Source organism: Manis javanica, chromosome 3, assembly GCF_040802235.1.
Source record: "Manis javanica isolate MJ-LG chromosome 3, MJ_LKY, whole genome shotgun sequence".
Taxonomy (NCBI): Eukaryota; Metazoa; Chordata; class Mammalia; order Pholidota; family Manidae; genus Manis; species Manis javanica.
The window spans coordinates 31,014,738-31,032,279 of NC_133158.1; the positions used below are offsets into that span (position 1 = coordinate 31,014,738).

At 51.2% G+C, this 17,542-nt stretch overlaps 1 protein-coding gene across 20 annotated transcripts in view; it reads right to left on the reverse strand.

The window, feature by feature from the left end:
• The window catches only part of ATP2B2 (ATPase plasma membrane Ca2+ transporting 2), a 358,301-nt gene that overhangs the window by 104,096 nt on the left and 236,663 nt on the right, over positions 1-17,542 (reverse strand). For all 20 annotated transcript variants that reach the window (XM_037000334.2, XM_073231033.1, XM_073231038.1 and 17 more), the window contains one exon: positions 14,854-15,370. In XM_037000334.2, coding sequence (XP_036856229.1) covers positions 14,854-15,052 — 199 coding nt within the window. In that variant the 5' untranslated portion in view covers positions 15,053-15,370. The remainder of the gene's footprint in view (positions 1-14,853; positions 15,371-17,542) is intronic.

Sequence of the window (17,542 nt, forward strand, 5' to 3'; positions counted from 1 at the left end):
GCTCCAGAGCCAATGGCTTCCAACCCCTGGGTCTGGGATTCTGGGCTCATCTTTTACAGCCCATGAGGTGCAGACTTGGAGGCCCTTGAAAATGTAGCTGGCCAGAAGGAGGAAGATGAGTGAGACCTGGAAACTGGGATCAAGTTTTTGGCTGTCCCAAAGGCAGATTAGGTGTCTGCCATCCCCAACCCAGGTCCCTCTGTCTTACACTTGGGTCTGACCTCCAGTGTATTTTTTAGCAACTGAAAACTCCCAGGCTTCTGGGTAAGAGTCCCAGCACCACTCTGTGGGGAGCATGGAGTCCTGGGGGTATCCCCACCCCTTCTGACAGATGTTTAAAAGCAAAAGAGGTGGCCTCATCCAGACCTGGGATTTTATTCCCACTTGGGCGAGTCATCCCTTTTGTGCCTCAGTTTCTTCATCTGCAAAATAGGGATAATCCTGTCATCTTGGTACATGCTTGGTACAAGGTGGTCACCAACTTGGTCATTACTGGAGGACAGGGCAGGACTGCCTCTCTGGTCCCTTCTAAATTGGTCTCTGGCCTGCCCTAGGCTGAGGCTTCTGCTGGCCACCAGGTGATTCTTGATAAAGGGGCCACCAGAGAAGCTTCATGGGTGGGGATGTGGTTCTTCACATTAGCCATCTGTGCCATGAGCCAAGGACATGCAGCCCTAAGAGAGATCTAGCATCTTCCTGGAGGGTCAGTAGGGCTCCGTAGTAAATGGAATACACTAGGCTTAGGATGCCCACTCTGCCTACAGTTTTGAGATTGGGTCTAAGCTCTCAGGGGTACTTCCCCCATATCTGGGCCACTCCAGGGCCCTGAGGGTCCCTATTCACCCATCTACCCTAAGGGTACTTGAAAAGACTCTTCAGCTGTGAGTCTCTGTGTTCCTTTGGGGGAATCTGTAAGGGGGGCACTCTGGCAGAGTGACGGGAGGTTGCCTGCTTTAGCTCCCTCCTGGGAGAAGGTGAGGCTGGGCTGGGCCGGGGGTGTGGGCTGATGTGGCTCTTCTGAGCCCCTGTACCTCCCCTGGCTGGGTCCTTTGGTTTGCTGTTCTCAGGATTAAGCCCTGGATTTTTTCTAGAGACTCTGGACTTCAAACAATTAATGAAATTTTAAACAAAGAGAAAAAAATATAAGGACAAAATGCAACTTGAAGAAATCATCAAAATGAGAAACAAAAACAGGTGTTGGGTTTGGCTGTCTTCTTTTCTTTTGGGAAATTAGGTCTCCCCCCACCCCCCTGGGAGAAGCCTTGGTGGCTATCAATTGAGATGTCCTCTCAGCTCCCTCCTGGTCTAGGGGTGGGCATGCGACCCAGCCAGGCCCCTCACATGCTGTCTCCCTGGACCTGGAATCAGCGATGTGCAGGAGCTAGCTCACTTCGGCTCAAGAGGGTCAACTGTGAAACAGCTCTCACTAGAATTACATTATATAAACTTATAACTTATGTTATATTTAAAAAGGCCACCAATACCTCACACTCATCCCTTCCTAAATATTTTACCACATGTTACTATGATACACTCTCCTGAATAGACAGTCCACTGGATCTGCATGGTAGAAACTGTATATAACACTGTGGTACTGTGCAGCTTCTTCCAGCTCTGTGTGGATGCCACTGCACTGGTGATGTGGTGGGAGTATTCGCACCACGTTAATCAGTGCATGCTGCAAACAAGGGCTCCCTCCCACCCAAGTGGCCCGGGTGTTACACATTTACCAACACACCACTGCCTGGAATCCTGAGTGACACGAGGACCCAAATAGCTGGAGCAGATTTTTCCCCACATCAAAGGGACATTTGCTCTGTCAGTCCTGCCACTCATCCTGCATGTCCCAATCTTTCTCCAGAAAACAGAGTTAGGCTTCCCAGCCCTTGCTCCAACTTGGAGCATTCTGCCACAGAGCTTCATTACGCTCCCCAGACAGCTTCTGTTGCTTACCAGCAGCGTGCCTTAGCGGACCCACCTTGGAACGACATCCCCACAATCGCAGAAAGAGAAGATGAGAGGTAAACCATCACCCCTAATCTCAGCAACCCTATGGCTGGCATATTCGGGATGCTTCCTTTTGGCCTCTTTCCCCTCGCATCTGTTTTTATAAACTTGTTGCCATGTACAATGCTAAACCCTGCCATTTTCACATCACCTATTCCAAGATCCTCATGTATGTTGCTTCATGTTCCCTGTAACAATCATTTTCTGTAGTGTTCCATCAGGCACATGGAGAAGCTGAAAGGGGCTTGATTGCTCTCCTAATGTTGGGCATTTAGGAATTACTTAGAAAAAAAATCACACAGGGATGTGGTTAAAAAAGCCGGGTCTGTGGGTCGGGAGACTTGAGTTCCCATTTTGTGTTGTGTGAGCTGTGTGAGCTTGGGCAAGATCTCTCTCTCTGGGCCTCAGCTTCTTAAACCTATGATATGTTGGTGATCATGATAATGACAGTAATAGTCATCGTAGTGGCAGTTTCCATTCCCTGTAGGCTCCCTGCACTGTGCTGTGTGTTCTTACTCATACCATCATCTTTATTCCTTACAACGGCCTGGGAAAAATTATTAATTCACAGATGAGTAAACTGGTTCTGAGAGGCGAAGTCATTTGCTTGGCACAACACAGCCGGCAAGCAAGAGGCACCGCTGGGATTCAGACTCAGGACATCTGCTACTTAACACTTAGGCTGCACTGCTCCTTCCTAAGGTCCACGGTGTGACAGGCTCTGGGAGACATACACAACCACACAGCAGGAAGCTTGCCTGCCCTCATCACAGTCTCCATCTGTTCCCATTTATGTCCGCACTTTACAGGAGGGAAACTGGCTCCAAGTGCCAGGTGATTATTTCAACTGAGAACATTCTGGGTTGAATTGTGTTCCCCCACATCCATGTGCTGAAGTCCTAAGCCCCAGTACCTCAGCATGTGACCACGTTTGGAGCTAGGGCCGTAGCAGAGGCGGGTAGGTACTAAGCTGAGGTCATTAGGGTGGCCCTAACCATACAGGACTGGTGTCCTTATATAGAGGAAATTTGGACACAGAGACAGATACACATAGGAAGACAATGTGAATAAACAGGGAGAAGACGGTCATCCACAAGGCAAGGAGAAAGGCCTGGAATGGATCCTTCCCTCACAGCCCTCCGAAAGAACCAACTGGGTAACACCTTGATCTCAGACTTCCAGCCTCCAGGTCTGTAAGCCAATACATTTCTGTTGTTAAGCCACCCAGTCTGTGGTCTTTTGTTATGGGCTCCTGGAAATGAATACAGAGGCAGGGCAGGGATGGATGAGAGATCCAAGATGCTATGGGGAGGAGGCGAGGCTGTAGTGGGGCAGGGAGGAGGGACTTTGCCCCCTTCAACCCATATAGGGATGACTCAGGGGCCCCAAGCCTTGGTGCTATGCACTTGGGCAGGCCCCTTCCCGCCTGGGCCTCAGTGTCCCCATGTGCACCCTGGGATTGCTGGATGAGTTGGTACCTGAGAGCCATTCCAGACCTGTGGTGCTGTGGGTCCGTGCATCCGTCAGGCCCCTGTCCCATCTGCTCTGACCAGACTGCACTGGTGTGGTGGAGGGGCACAGCCCCAGGGAATGTTCCTGTCTGTTGTTTTGTCCAGCAGATGTTTCCCAGAGGCTTATCCACAAGGCTGCCCTTGACGTTATCATTCCTTTCTTGTCCTCTTTGAGCCCCCCTGGCCACCCCTAAGCCTAACTGACTGCCTATCCAGTGTCAGACACCCTGATCATACTCTGCCTGAAGGTGACAGTCTCTCGCATCTGACTTCTCCTGCTTTGCCTGATACCTGCTCCTTTAGTAGTAGGTGCTTCCTAAGGACCTGTGCTTGACAAATGACCCAGGTGAATTCATGCCTGGGCATTTATAAAGTGTACTCTGTGCTGGGCACTCTTTTGGGTGGTATGATACAACAGTGAACAACACAGGCCCAAATCTCTGCCTTCCTGTAGCTGGCCTTCCTCCCCCTGCCCAGTGTGGGGCTTGTTAGCAAAGGACTTCACTATGGCCATCTCTGTCATCTGTATGTTCTGTTCCCAGGCCCAGCTTCCTTCCAGGGTTCCAGGCCTGTGAACCTAACCCCAAGGCCCTGAGAACGCACAGAACCCATACAAACCTTCCATCTTGCCCACAGCTTTGCTCCTTTCCTGTTGGCCCATCTCAACCATAAGCAGCCAGCTGCTGTCTTGAAAACTGAGTCTGTGTCAACACCTCACTCCCACTTGACCAGCTATCACAGGCTGAGTCCTTCCACTTTGGGCTCCCTCCTATCACCACCACCTTGGCCTGGATGAAGCCAGTCTCCTGTCTCCTGGATGCCTGTCCCTCCCTCCCACTGGCTTTATCACCTAGGATATCTCCCTATTCCAGACCAATTGTCTTGGCCACACTGCCTTTCTGCTCAAGAACATTCAGGGTCTTCCTTTTCTTTCTTAATGTAAGGCCAAATCTTTTGGTTTAACACTTAGATCTCTTCATAGAGGTTCCTATATAGATTCTGGAGTTGCTTGCCTGAATATGAATCCCAGTTCTTGTGCACAGTTTGTTGTGTGATCACGGACAAGTGATTTAACGTTTCTGTGCCTTAGTTTCCTCATTTGTAAAAATGGTAATAATACCAGTGCCTTCCTCTCAGGATTGCTGGTAGGATTAAATGAGGTAATGATGTATGTAAAGCTCTTGGAACGGTGTCTGGAACATCTACAGTGCTCAGTTACTCTTAGCTATTGCCACTGTTTCTAGCTACTCTCTCTCCCAAGCCCCAGCCAAACAGAATGACTGGCTCTTTCTTCCCTTCTTTGCCTCTGTGCTTTTGTCTATACTCTTCCTTCTACTTGAAGTGCACATCCCCCTTGCAAATCCGCTTATTCTTCAACATCTTGTTCAAATACCACTTCCTTCATGCAGCCCTCCCAGATCCTTCAGCAGGAAGGGCTTGCTTTTGCCTCTCAACTCCACAGCATCTTGTCCAAAACTATTCCACAGAAAGAGTAGAGGCTTCGTCACTCAGAAATAGTCCCTGGGATCATTTGCTGGGACCACGGAAATTTCCAGGGGGCCTCCCTTTGGGGTGGAGGATGATGCTGGCAGGGGGGTACTAGGGAGCCATCAGCTGAGGCACTAATTTCCACTGACTATAAATAACTCCGTGCCTGAAACCACAGCAGAGGCCTGGATTGTGCCAGGAGGAGTAAGATAATCACTGTGGGGTGAGGGGGCCCTGCAGAGATAACTTACCTGTCCTGTTGGGGCCTCTCGTGTGACAGGCAGGTCTGGAGGGAGAGGCTGCTTCAGTTCTCTTGAGCTTTGCAGGCTCCAAACTGGGTGGACAATTGACATTCCCCTAATGCTAGAGAGGTTGGGTCTGCAGTTACTGAGCAACATCTCTCACCCCTCAGCCCACTTGACAGATGAGGAAACTGAGACTCAGGGAGGCAAAGTAATCAGAAACTGGTATTCAGGCCCTCGGGCTTCTGGAAGCCAGAGAATTGTCACCAGGGAATTCCCATGGGCCTTTGGAAGGGCTCTGAAGCTGTCTGACAGGGAAGGGCCAGTGGGCTGGGGCCTGGGGTGAGGGGCCAGTGCACAGCTGTGGAAGGGCTGTGATGGAGTCTCAGACACATGCCAAGGATTTGAGGTCACAGTCTTCCAAGGAAAGTGGGTGCTAGGGTCTGGTTCTCAGTCAGTCAACCTTTGACCAGTCTGATGTGTGCATTGCTGGGGGGCATGAAGACAGTGAGTCTAGATTTCTAGGGTATCAAAGTCTACCACATTCACCCTCTTTATTTTCCAGATGGGAAAAGTGAAGCCCCGAACTCACAGGGCGGGCTCTCAGTTAGTAAGGGCTGAAGTCAGCCGGTCTCTGCCTGAGTCTTCCCAGCCTCATGTGTCTTCTACTGCAGCTGGGTGGGCCCAGTGCCCTTTTCTTGCACCCCCTGGGGGCCCAGCAAGTAAGGCGAGAGCATAGCTGGGGTGCAACAGCTGTAAGACAAACTTCCTGAGGCACCGCTGTAGGCCAGGCACTCTGTGTGTTCTCTCGTTTAATCCACAGACCAGTAAGCATGGACCCTGGGAGCTGGATATGACCTGCTCCATTTTATACAAGTAAAATTCGAGGCATGGAGAACTTAAATAAGGTGGGCCCTAACTCAGGCTTTTAGATACTCTAGTTCTGTACCTTTCTCCAGTATCAGAGGTTTTCAGTTTTTTTTCTTTTTTTAAAACTCTTAGTTATAAAAAAGAATTTTGCCAGATGTTTCACTGTGTAAAACAGATTAAAAAAAGGAAATGCTCTAGTACATGGTGGAGTGGGAAGCCCAGAGCCCCACCCATTTATCTCTCTGTGCTCTAGGGTATCTCTGTGGAACCCCAAGGAATGCCATATGAAAACCACCTCCCCAGACCCTGCTTCCCTGTGTTCAGCAAGTTGCTTGGCTCACCTGGCCCATGAGGACGAGCTGTCCTCAGACTTTCCCCTCATGGAACTCATGCCCGTTTCACATAAACACCTATCACCCAAGTGGGTGGTCTGCACACACAGCATGAACAAACTGCCTGGAAGTCAGAGTCTACAACAATCCATCCCTAGGCTGTGGGCTGGAGTCTTCTGCCCTTTGAGATACACCCTAGGCTTCAGGCATGATGAATTCCTCACTTCGGCCCATGCATGCCCAGGCTCTCACCTCAGGAACTTTGCTCAGGCCCCATCACCCACTAAGAGTGGCTTTCATCCCCATCTTTATGTAATCAACACCCCCATCCTTCAGACCTAGTTCAGAGGAAGCCTCTCCCGATTTTGTCTCCAATCAGGCAGTGATCGCCCCCTCCCTCCACCTTCAGCACACTCCCTCTTGCTGTAGAGTTATTTTTGTCAACAGGAGGCAGTAGATTAAGGGACTATGTGTGCATGTTCAGGAGTCAGCCGGCCTGGGTACCAGTCCTGGCAGGGCACCTTGTCAGTGGTGGTGCCCTGAGCTTCAGTTTCCTCATCTGTAAGCTGGGGATATGAACAGGTCCTGTTTCACAGGGGGTTGTGAAGATTAAGTGAGATAATGCTGTGATGCCCTCACCAGAGAGCCTGGTCTGCTGCAAGTGCTCAGTATGTGTTAATGGGTCTCTAGGATTTCCGCTGTAACCCGTATCACAGACAGGGAGAGTCTTCAGGGAAGGGCAGTTCACAACCGAGCTCTGCACCCTCCTTTCCTGGGAATCTTCAGGCAGTTCTGGAGGGGAAAGAGGTCAGGAGGGTCTCCCCCTTTCTTCCCTCTGGCCCTGGCCCCTGCGCATGGCTGCATCTTTCCCGCTCGTTCCTGCATTCCTATAGTTGTCCCCTGTCTGACACCCACCTTTCTGCATCCCCGCTCCTTGATGGCAAGGGAATATCCTGGAAGACTGTTCCTGTTTCAGCCTTCCCACCTGTCCATGTATAGCCACATCACACAAACACTGCTCCTAAAGAGCATATGGAATGTCGTTTCCCAGAAGAGCAATGTGGCCCAACACTGGATGTAGTAGGTGCACAATATATGTTTGTTCACCAAATGACTGTGTCTGCCTACATCTCCACTTGGCACGACAGAAGCAGGGGGAAGCAAGGGGACATTCACTGAATACCTGCATTGATTGATTCTGGGAGGTAGGTATTACTACCATTCCATTTACAGATGAAGAAGCTGAGGCTCACAGGGTTGGAACAACTTGCTCAAGAGCCTTGATGGTGGAGTTGGGACTCAAAGTCAGTGCTCTTCTCAGTCATTCTCTTTTCTGAGCACACACTAGGCTATTTGTGTTTAGTGCATATTTATTCTGCAGATCAAAGATGTCTTCAGGACAAGGATCAGGGTTCCCTTCCTCGTCAAGCCTGTTTCCCACTCAAGGGGTCACTGTGAGGACCATGTGAAACAATCCATTGGGAGGGCCTGGCCCTGGTAAGTTTGCACACAGTAAGGGCCTGGCCCTGAAAGTTTGCACACAATAAATTAGACACACTGTGTACTTTTGGACTCAGGCTTTTTGCATGGGGGATCTGCACTGTGCAAGGCTCACCTGTAAATGCTTCTCCCACTGCCTGTATCCTCCACTCCCCATCTGGGTGCCTGATTGTACAAATCACCTCCCAGGCCAGGTAGCATAGCTCATGGAACATGGTCCTCATAGTCCTGCCTGAATCTTCCCAGAAGCCCTTTGGTCAGTGGCAGACCAGGCCCTTTCTCTAACTGTTCTGCACTCCCCTGGCCACCCCAAGGCCTGCAGAACTGCTTGCCTAGCACAGACTCTGCTGCCCCAGTCTGGGAAAACAGAGAGCATTTATCAATCAACATGTGGGCTTACTTTATTGATGATTCAGAAAGATGTGTGGGTGGCATTCTGGAAAGCATCCACATGTGATTCATCAGACTTTCACAGAAAGCTGTGCCTCTAAGGGATGTTTTTTTCCTGTGCTGGTTGGGGTCGGTGGGTGTATAAGCATATTGCAAATCAAATACGGGGCTGACTTTTTTTTTAAACCCATAAACTCACATACGTTGCTTGAGCCCACTGATTTGCCCAGAGAAGCTGTATTTTTCTACTTATTTAAACCCAACTTGTCCTTTAAAGTAACACGGAGAGTCCCTATTGCAGAATAATACAACAGCGATGTGGATACTGCACCTCCTGTATGCCAGGCCCTAAGCATTTTACACACATCACACATACTTTGATCCTCACAGCACATGAGGAAGTGGGTGCACAGAGAGGTTAGACAAGTGGTCCAATGCTCTACAGCTGGGTAGATAGTGGAGCCAGGATTTGACCATGACACTGAGTTGGCCACTTCACTGCTGGGACACTAGTTGTATACCTACTACACATGGACAGTCCCATCTTACACCGGCTACCCGGGTATACAAATTAACAGCGCCATGGTTTGGCTATGATCACTCAGTATTTGATGCTCCTGCATCCTGCCTTTACTCCTCAGCTGCCTCCTCAATTCCATCCTTTTCCTCATCTGGACTAAGCACCCCTCAAGAGCACAGAGCATGCCTGCTCTTCCTCCGTGCACTCCCAGCTCACAGAGGGGCCTTCCATGCAGTAGGCCCATGTGCTTTGTGGGGTTTGTGCCTCCATTCCCCTCCCTTCCCACAATCCCAGGTCTGGGTGCACTGACCTGTATCCTTCTGGGGTATGCAAGCATGTGACCCAGGTCAGACCTGTCAGCCTATTCCATCCCCCAGCCACAGGGATTGGTTCAAGAGTGGCCATGACTCCAGGTGGCTCAGTGAGGATCTGCTCTGGGACTTATGGAGGGGAGACCATGAGGAAAGAGGTGCCGGAAGCTGCTGGGGCCCCTACATGGTGAGGGCCTGCCTGAGAATGAAACCAACACAGAGGACAGTGGGGGTGAAAGACAGCAGGTGGGGGTGGGCAAAGTCCTCCGCAGCACTGGGGAGGATCCGCCCGTGTATGAGGGACTTCTCAGTTACACAAGCCAGAAAACCCTTTTCTTGTGTAAGCCAGTTTGAAATTGTTCCTATCAAACAGAATCCTAAGGGACAGAAATTTCTTTGTGAAGAATGGAAGATGATGATTCTTCTGTTGAAAACTTTCAAAGTACTTTTAACTCATTGTCTCCAAATGGCAGAGTGAAGTAGCATAATTCCCATTTTACAGATGAGAAAACTGATGTCTTGAGAGCCTGAGTATCTTGCCTGAGGTCATGAGCTTACTTGGTGGCAGAGGTGAGGCTGGAACACCTCCTCAGTCTTCATGCCTTGCCCTCGTCCACCCCTGCATGGGTTTGAGAAGGTGGCTATAGTTCCTCAGCCTCTTAAATACTCTGATGAGTTTTTCTCCTCCAGGCCTCACACGTGACAGGGTCCTGGGTCTTAAAATGGAGTAGGATGACCCCAGGAGAGGTGTTTTCGCTCATCTCTGGCCAGGCAGTGCATTCCCCACGTGGACCCTGTATCTGAGTGGCCCCAGCTTCACCCTGCCTAGGACACTGCAGAACCTGGGGCTGCCTCAGTTTCCCCACTGACCCTTTAGTATTCCAGCGATCCTTGGAGGGAGGGAGCACACAGAGAAATAGAGGGTCACAATGACAAAGAGAAGATCCCCACTCACTGCCTTCCCAGCCTCCCCTGGGCCAGGCTGGTGGCAGCTCCATGGATGAGAGGGCCCTGCTGGATCTGGGAGTGGTGTCCTGGTTTAATACCACATTGACGCAACATGAGGCACCATCCCCCTTGAGCTGCTCTCCACAGCCTCCCTCAAATACACTCTCGCCCCCCGCTTGGGCAGCATTCATACAAAATTAACCGGAGGTTCTGTTTCACAACACTCTGAAGTATCCAGTTGCCACCCCACCTTCCTGCTTCCCCATCTACTCTATCCCCCTTCTTCCCTGAGTCATGCAATGCAGGGAGCACCCAGTGGGACCTGTCTGAACTGCCCCTTCTGACAGCCCGAGGTGCGGGCGTCAGGAGGGAACAGGAGGGCAGGCATGCCAGCGGCTCAGGGCAGTGCCCTCTGGGCTTGGGGAACTGAAGCCAATTGTTCCATGGGTGACACAGGGTGTCCTGTGTCCTGTCCCCAGGCTGCAGCCTTCCATCTCACACAGGGAGGGGCACAGGGTACCTCTCACCTCTTCTTTCCTCTCCCTTCCTTCTGTCCATGAACATTTCTCAATCCCCAAGGTACTGCACCAAGTGTTGGGGACATAGTGGAAAATGACAAGCAGCTCTGACCCCAGGGCCTCATAGGCCACCCCAAAACCCACTGCCCATCTTCCAGACTCATCAAGAAGCCACGTACTCTGGGAAGCCCACTATAATAGCACATTAACTCTGCACTGTCTTATTTAATTGCCTAATTCATTCATGGAGATGGGGCTCATGCATGGTGTTTTTTAAAAGAAATATTTGGATATAATAATAGCAATGATAGTGAACATCATTTGTGAGTGCCTAGGGCATTAAGCCCTTCATGTGGATTATCCAACTTGATACAACATCCCATGAAGGAGGTAGTGTCATTATCCCCTTTTCACAGATAAGGCAACTGAGGCTCTGAGATTAAATGGAACCTCCGTTGCCCCCACCCAACAGCCCAGTGTCTTCTGAAGAGCAAGCCAGTTAGGATTTGAACCCAGGTCTCTACTCTCCATTCTGGAAGGGTGTAGAATGAAAGGAAGCAGAATCTTACAACTGCCGTATTTGCCTAACCGTTATCACCAGTCAGGCCTTCAAGTGGAGAATCTACCACTGCCAGGCTGCAGGACCTGAGCCCATGGCCTGTGCTGGCAGCAGGTGGGGCCCTGGGTGAGCTGATTTCTCCTCTCATGGTGTCAAACACCCTCTATCGCTTGCAGAGATCTTTTTGCCTAAAATTAGCTGGATGTGCACGGGAAGGCTAATTTATGCATGGCCCAGAGCAGTTCCTCTAGTGTGACTCAGAGGCTGGCTCCTTGTTCATGTCAGCAGATTAGGGGCAGCGAGTAGAGGGAATGGCCAAACTGAGTCCCTGGCTGGAGTTGGTACAGCCCCAGTCCATGTGGCTTTTAAGCCGGAGGCCAAGCATTTCTCTAAGTTGGAAGAAGGCCAAACAGGGCAATAAATGCTGAACGTGAGAGAGAATGAAGTTCCTTGAGGGCCCCACGTACCCAGCCATGGTCAGGCAGAAGGGCTTTAGAGCTACTCTGGGCTGAGGGCACACCTAGGTGCCATGTCTGATGGAGCCGTGTTCAGTCTGATCTGCCGTGAACAATAGCGGTAACCTCCAGCCCTCATACACCCCATCTGTAAAATGGGATAACAACACCTCCTTCCAGAAACATGCATAATAAGGATGCAGAGCAGCCTAGTTAGAAGGATTGCCCCATGTGCGGACACTGATTAGTGTTCTGGAACAGTCAGATTCCACCCTTAGTGGAGAATGTGACTGCTTCTCCAAAGTAATGATAATCATAATGAAAACAACAAGGGTTGACATTTTCTGAGCACTTAGATATGGGGCACTTGGCCTAGTCTCAGTCAATGTTCACAACCCATTTTACAGATGGGCACATGGAGGTGTTCAGTCTCTGGGACTGAATCCTAACATATAGCATCACCCATGTACCAGGTGTTGTTCTAAGCTACTTCATCTGTCCTCACCACAACCCTGTTAGTCACTATCTATTATTATCCCATTTTACAAGTGAGGAAACTGAGGCCCAGAGGGGTTGAGTTATTCCACAGCTGGCAGAGCTGGGATTTGTACCCAGGTTGCTCAAGTCTGGGGTCTATAGCATGATGCTCTTTTGATTCTCCCTAAACCTCCTGGACCCACCTGCACCCTGGGAGAACCTTCTAAGGACCAATACAGCATGGGCCCTGATTAATCCCACTACAGGCTTTCCTCCTCAGGGATCTTTCTCATTTGGTCCTCATGAAAAATTCGGAAACCAAGGCTTGGCCCAAAGACATACACGTAATTGAGAGGTGCAGAGCAATATTCAGAGCTGTCATTATCCTTCCCATTTTGAAGATGAGAAAACTGAGTCTCCTTTATTTTTCACATTATGCCTAACTTCTTGCAGGATACCAGTACTGAGTGGAATTCCATCTAAGAAATGCTGCTACATGCTTTTCCTTCTCTTTCCTCCACAGCCAGGTTCAAATACCTCTACCTCCAGGAAGCCTTCACTGCCCACCCACCTCACCTTTCCTTTGAGCTCTGTACTCTGGAGAAGCTGATGTTTTGACTGCTCAACTGTCTGAGCTACTCCCCATGGGCTAGGGACTCAGTGCTCATATCTCAGTTTTACTGGGCAGTTATCCTCCCTTCTCTGTGCCAGGCACCAGGCTGGCACTGGATATACAGAGAGGAATGGGCAGGATTCCTGCCCTCAGGCACATTCATGCTTCTCCAATGGCACGTGGTGGGGGATACACAGTGAACCAACTGGTAATGGCCCTGCACAGTGCTAGGGCTTGGCCATAGACCATTCAGTTTCCCAGGGTCTGAGAGCCTGCCAGGTGCGAGGCGGGGGTGGATTTCTTTTTTTTTTTTTGTATCATTAATCTACAATTATATGAGAAACATTATGTTTACTAGACTCCCCCCATCACCAAGTCCCCCCCACATACCCCATCAGTGTAGTAAGATGCTATAGAGTCACTACTTGTTTTCTCTGTGTTGCACAGCCCTCCCCATGCCCCTCCTCTCATTATACATGCTAATCATAATGCCTCCTTTCTCCCTGCCCACTTCTCCCTCCCTTCCCACCCATCCTCCCCAGTCCCTTTCTCTTTGGTAACTGTTAGTTCATTCTTGGGTTCTGTGAGTCTGCTGCTGTGGGAGGGTGGACTTCTTAACCCAGGGTCCATGGCCTAACTGTGAGCGGCTGTGAATATGCTGAGAGTGTGAGCCCCATCTGTTGCACGTGGTTGGCCGTTTTTCTGAGGAGAAAGGCCACAGCTTCCCTCAGGTGCTCCACAGGGTCTGGGGACCAGAGACACTTAAGAATTCTTGACTTCAGAGAATCTCCTGGTCCCATTCAAAAAGCAAAAGTCACTGGGGCAACCCTGCCCCCTAGCAGGCTAGGTGTGTCAACCTGATGCAGGGGTGACCAAAGGCCATTCTGCCACAGGTAGGCATTCACGTGAGGCTGAGGCCCAGGAGCTGCCGGGAAGGGTCTGCTCCCATCTCAGGGTCACACATAGCTATTCCCAAGTCCTGAGCTAGAATCACACAGTGAAGAAGGGATGCTTCCTTTATTTCCATTCTCCCCACTAAAACAAAGAAGAAAATGTGTTTCTAAACTTCTGCTGGCTCAGCACATGCGCAGAACATCAGCAACAACAGCCAGTTTGGGAAGAAGAGCCAGTCTTAGCTTTTCTTCCTGTCCCAAGAAAGGAGGGCCCAGATGAAGAGGGACAGATACCCAGAGCCACTGGGTGCAGTGGGTGTAGGCATGGCAGCCTGGTCCCAGCTCATCAGTGAGGTCTGTGGCAGCCTCTATAGGAGCTGTGCCCAGGGCAGCACCAGGACAGGGGACCTGGAGCTGTCAGATGGTGTGGGAGGGACCTCCAGCTTCAGACTTCTCATTTGTCTTATGAGGATAAGAATTTGGCTGCTGGCTGCCTGCCTCCCAGATTGTGGTCTATACCTGGGGGAGGGATTGTCATCCACTATTTGGAATAATAATGCTGCCACTTATTGAGCACCTACTGCATGCCTAGGCTTCTATTAGGCACTATGAGGTAGGTATCGCCCCATTTTCCAGAGGAAGAAACTGAGGCTCAATGCAGCCTCTGCACAAAGTTGCAGGATTGGGGAATGCCAGGGCAAAGCCTCATACCCATACTTTTGGGATTTATGTAGGTAACTCTTTTCCCTCACGGACAGGGGAAGTAACTGTGGGGATAGGGACCCTAACTCTGAGCTCTGGTGCTCCAGCTGGGTTGGTTTCCCTCCTCTCTGTCCCATGGCACCTGACCTGGCTTCGGTCCCCTTCAGAGGGCCCTCCAAGAAACTGAAACCCTCTCTCACTGGAGAGTCTGGGCCTGCTTATTTTGAGAGTTGCACGAAAGCCCCACACCCCACTCCAGAGCAAGACACCCATGAGCGTCTGTCTCCTTTCCTGTGACAGCTCATCGTCCTGCCTGCCCTGTCTTCCCAGCAGCCTAGAAACCCAGGGATCCCCAATCAGAACCTGCTTTTGGACAGACATGATCCAGCCCAGTGACAGGGGTTGGGGAGCTGGAATTGGCTGCATGGCGACAATGCTCAAGCCCGGATTGGGGGTTTCCTGGAGCTGGGGAAGTTAGGGGCTTGGTGGCTGAATCCCCAAATCCAACCACACCTACCTTCGACGGGTGAGGTTTTGAGGTGTCTGCAGATGGCTTCAGTGTCCCCATAAGTCTCCTTGATCTTGACCACAGCCTCGGTGCCCCGCAGCTCCATGAGGGAGCGGAGCTCCTCCATCGTGCACCCGAACTCGCCCCCATGGCTCGACTCATTTCTTTGGTTTTTGGAGTAAAAGTCGCTGTTGGTCATGTCACCCATGTTTGCCACTGTCCCTGCTCAGGGTGGGCCCGAGGGTCAGCACTGGATGAGAGGCTGCTGGGTGATGGCTCCGTATGGCTGTCCTCAGTACAACCTCACTGGACGGCTGTGGCACCTGGTGGCCAACTCCAGGTCCCAGGGAGAGGGGGCGGCCGAGGTGGGCTGCTGACAGCGGTGGTGAGCTCCAAGGGGTGTCCCCAGGTGTGGGGTAAGGTCCAGGGACCAGAGGGGCTCAGGGTTGTAGACCCAGGAGTCTCCATTCAGTGGGTCCCATGCTGCTCCCGGAGCTGGCATCTACATGGTCAGGGGTGGTAGCTCCTGTAGGGGCAAGCAGAGTGGTGACAAGGGTCAGGCACTGGAGGCCTCAGGTGACAGGAGCTTAGGGAAGCGAGCTTGCACAAGCTTGCACATACACACAACCTGTCCCCCAAAATAAGACCTATTACACATGCACATACTCTAACATGGTGTTTCATACAATACCCACAACACACACTGCAAATCCAAACGTACCAGCGCCCACAATGAAACACATCCTAACCCCCTAATTGTCCACTGTGCTATGGAACACACTGGCTTCACAACACACACCCTGGTGTATACACATGCACTGACACACACAGCTCAGGGTGCCCTGCAACACCCAACCCACCCACTTTTAGGACCTATCCCGCCGCCATACATACATGGCTCCCACTTCACACACACCCTGGTGGACACCTCTCTCCCTACCAGGCACAATCTCACACAACCACATTTCTGGGTGTACATGTTAACATCCCTAACTTCTTCCCCCAAAAATACCTGTGCTCACAGCCTTGTTTACAAACATGATGTGCCCACACAACCTGGGGCATACCTGCTCCTCCAAGTACAGAGCTCCAGGCCCACCTATAGCCTATAAATACACACTCAGGTCTCATGGGGCAGGGGATGAAAGAAGGTTCCCCACCTCCACACAGAGCTCCCAAGCACAGTAATCAAGGCCCTCGGCTTGACCAGAGAAGCCAGCTCATGCATATTCACCAGGACATCGCTGAGCCCACAGCTTGGCCCCGAGGAGCAGCTGGGGTCCACGGAGCCCTCACCTGGGGGCCCCCACAGCCCAGCACCACTGACAGCAGCCACCACAGCCCTTGGGGAGCCCAGCAGGAGGAGGGAGCTTTGGCTTCTTCCTGCCCGTCTTGCCGCCCTTGCAGGAGTGCAGCATCTGTGGGCTGCCAGGAGAGAATCCAATCCACCTGGACACCCGACACCAGTGGCCAAGGCACCAGCAAGCGTTGGGTGACAAAGGGCTGCTGCTGAGCTCCGCTGGGCCTGGCACAGGGACCGGCCCCACCCAGCAGCCGTGGACCACTGGCCATCCTATGTCCAGGACAGTGAGAGAGAAGGGGAGGGCAGAGGAGGACTGAGCCCCCATCCCAGCCCCAATGATCTCCCTCTTGTCTCTTTTCCCCTGCCCCATCTCTTTCCTTCACAATCCTCTTCTCTTACACAGAATTTTAGAGCTGGAGGCATTTTGGAGTCAATCTCATTTTCCTATAAGGCACCTGAAGCTCAGAGAGGTAAAGGAATTTGCTCAGAGCGACACAGAGCAAGAGTGGAGGGAGCCCAGAGGGGGGCTGGTCTCCTGTCTCCCAGCTGGTTGCTCTTTCCCCTTCCTTAGGGGGCGCTCCCTGCTTTCTCTCTGAAGAGCAGAGGAAGGTGAATGGACTGTGCCTAGAGATGGTCAAGAACACAGTATCTCTCAGAGCAACCCAGCTTACATCTGAGCTTTCTCAGATGGTGGCTGTGGGACCATGGGCAAGTTCCTTCACTATTCCAAGGCTTGGTTTCCTCATTGGTAAAGCAATAATCATTCTCTCCTGTCTCACACTATCCCTCAATTTTCTGGGAATTAATTATGAACCATGTTCAAATCTGGTGTGTTTCCACCTGGGACGCAGGTCTTCCCTGACATGCGTCAGGTGTATCATGCCTCACAGGAGGGCACTTTTCCTCAAGGATAAAGTAGAAAACCTTATTTTTACACTGGGACCAACAGCTGTCGTAGGGAGTAGAACATACCATTGAGGCATCCACCTGATGCCTCAGCAGAGACACAGGACACCAAAGAAAGTGAGTGCTTGGGGCTCCCACCCAGAGTCCTGCAGGAACGCTCACAGTTTTTAGCCAGCTGAGCACGCACCACCCCCAGAGGCCATGAGTTTGGCCTCGGTGGTGTCTCACTGGGAGGGGCAGATGATGCAGGGGCCAGGCATGCCTGTGTGCAGAGATGCTGCGGAGGTTAACTGGAAGGGCTCTTGAAAGCCAGTTTATGAATTCAAATTCTAGCTCCTCTAGCTCCCAGCAGAATGGGATGCAAATTAACTTTAGTTTTATTATTTTAAATGTACACATATGACATACACAGCCCAGGGTGCCCTGCTTTACCTAAGAGCCCTAAAAAAAGGGAAGGGGAATAACAGTATCTAGTTCATATGAGGCTTA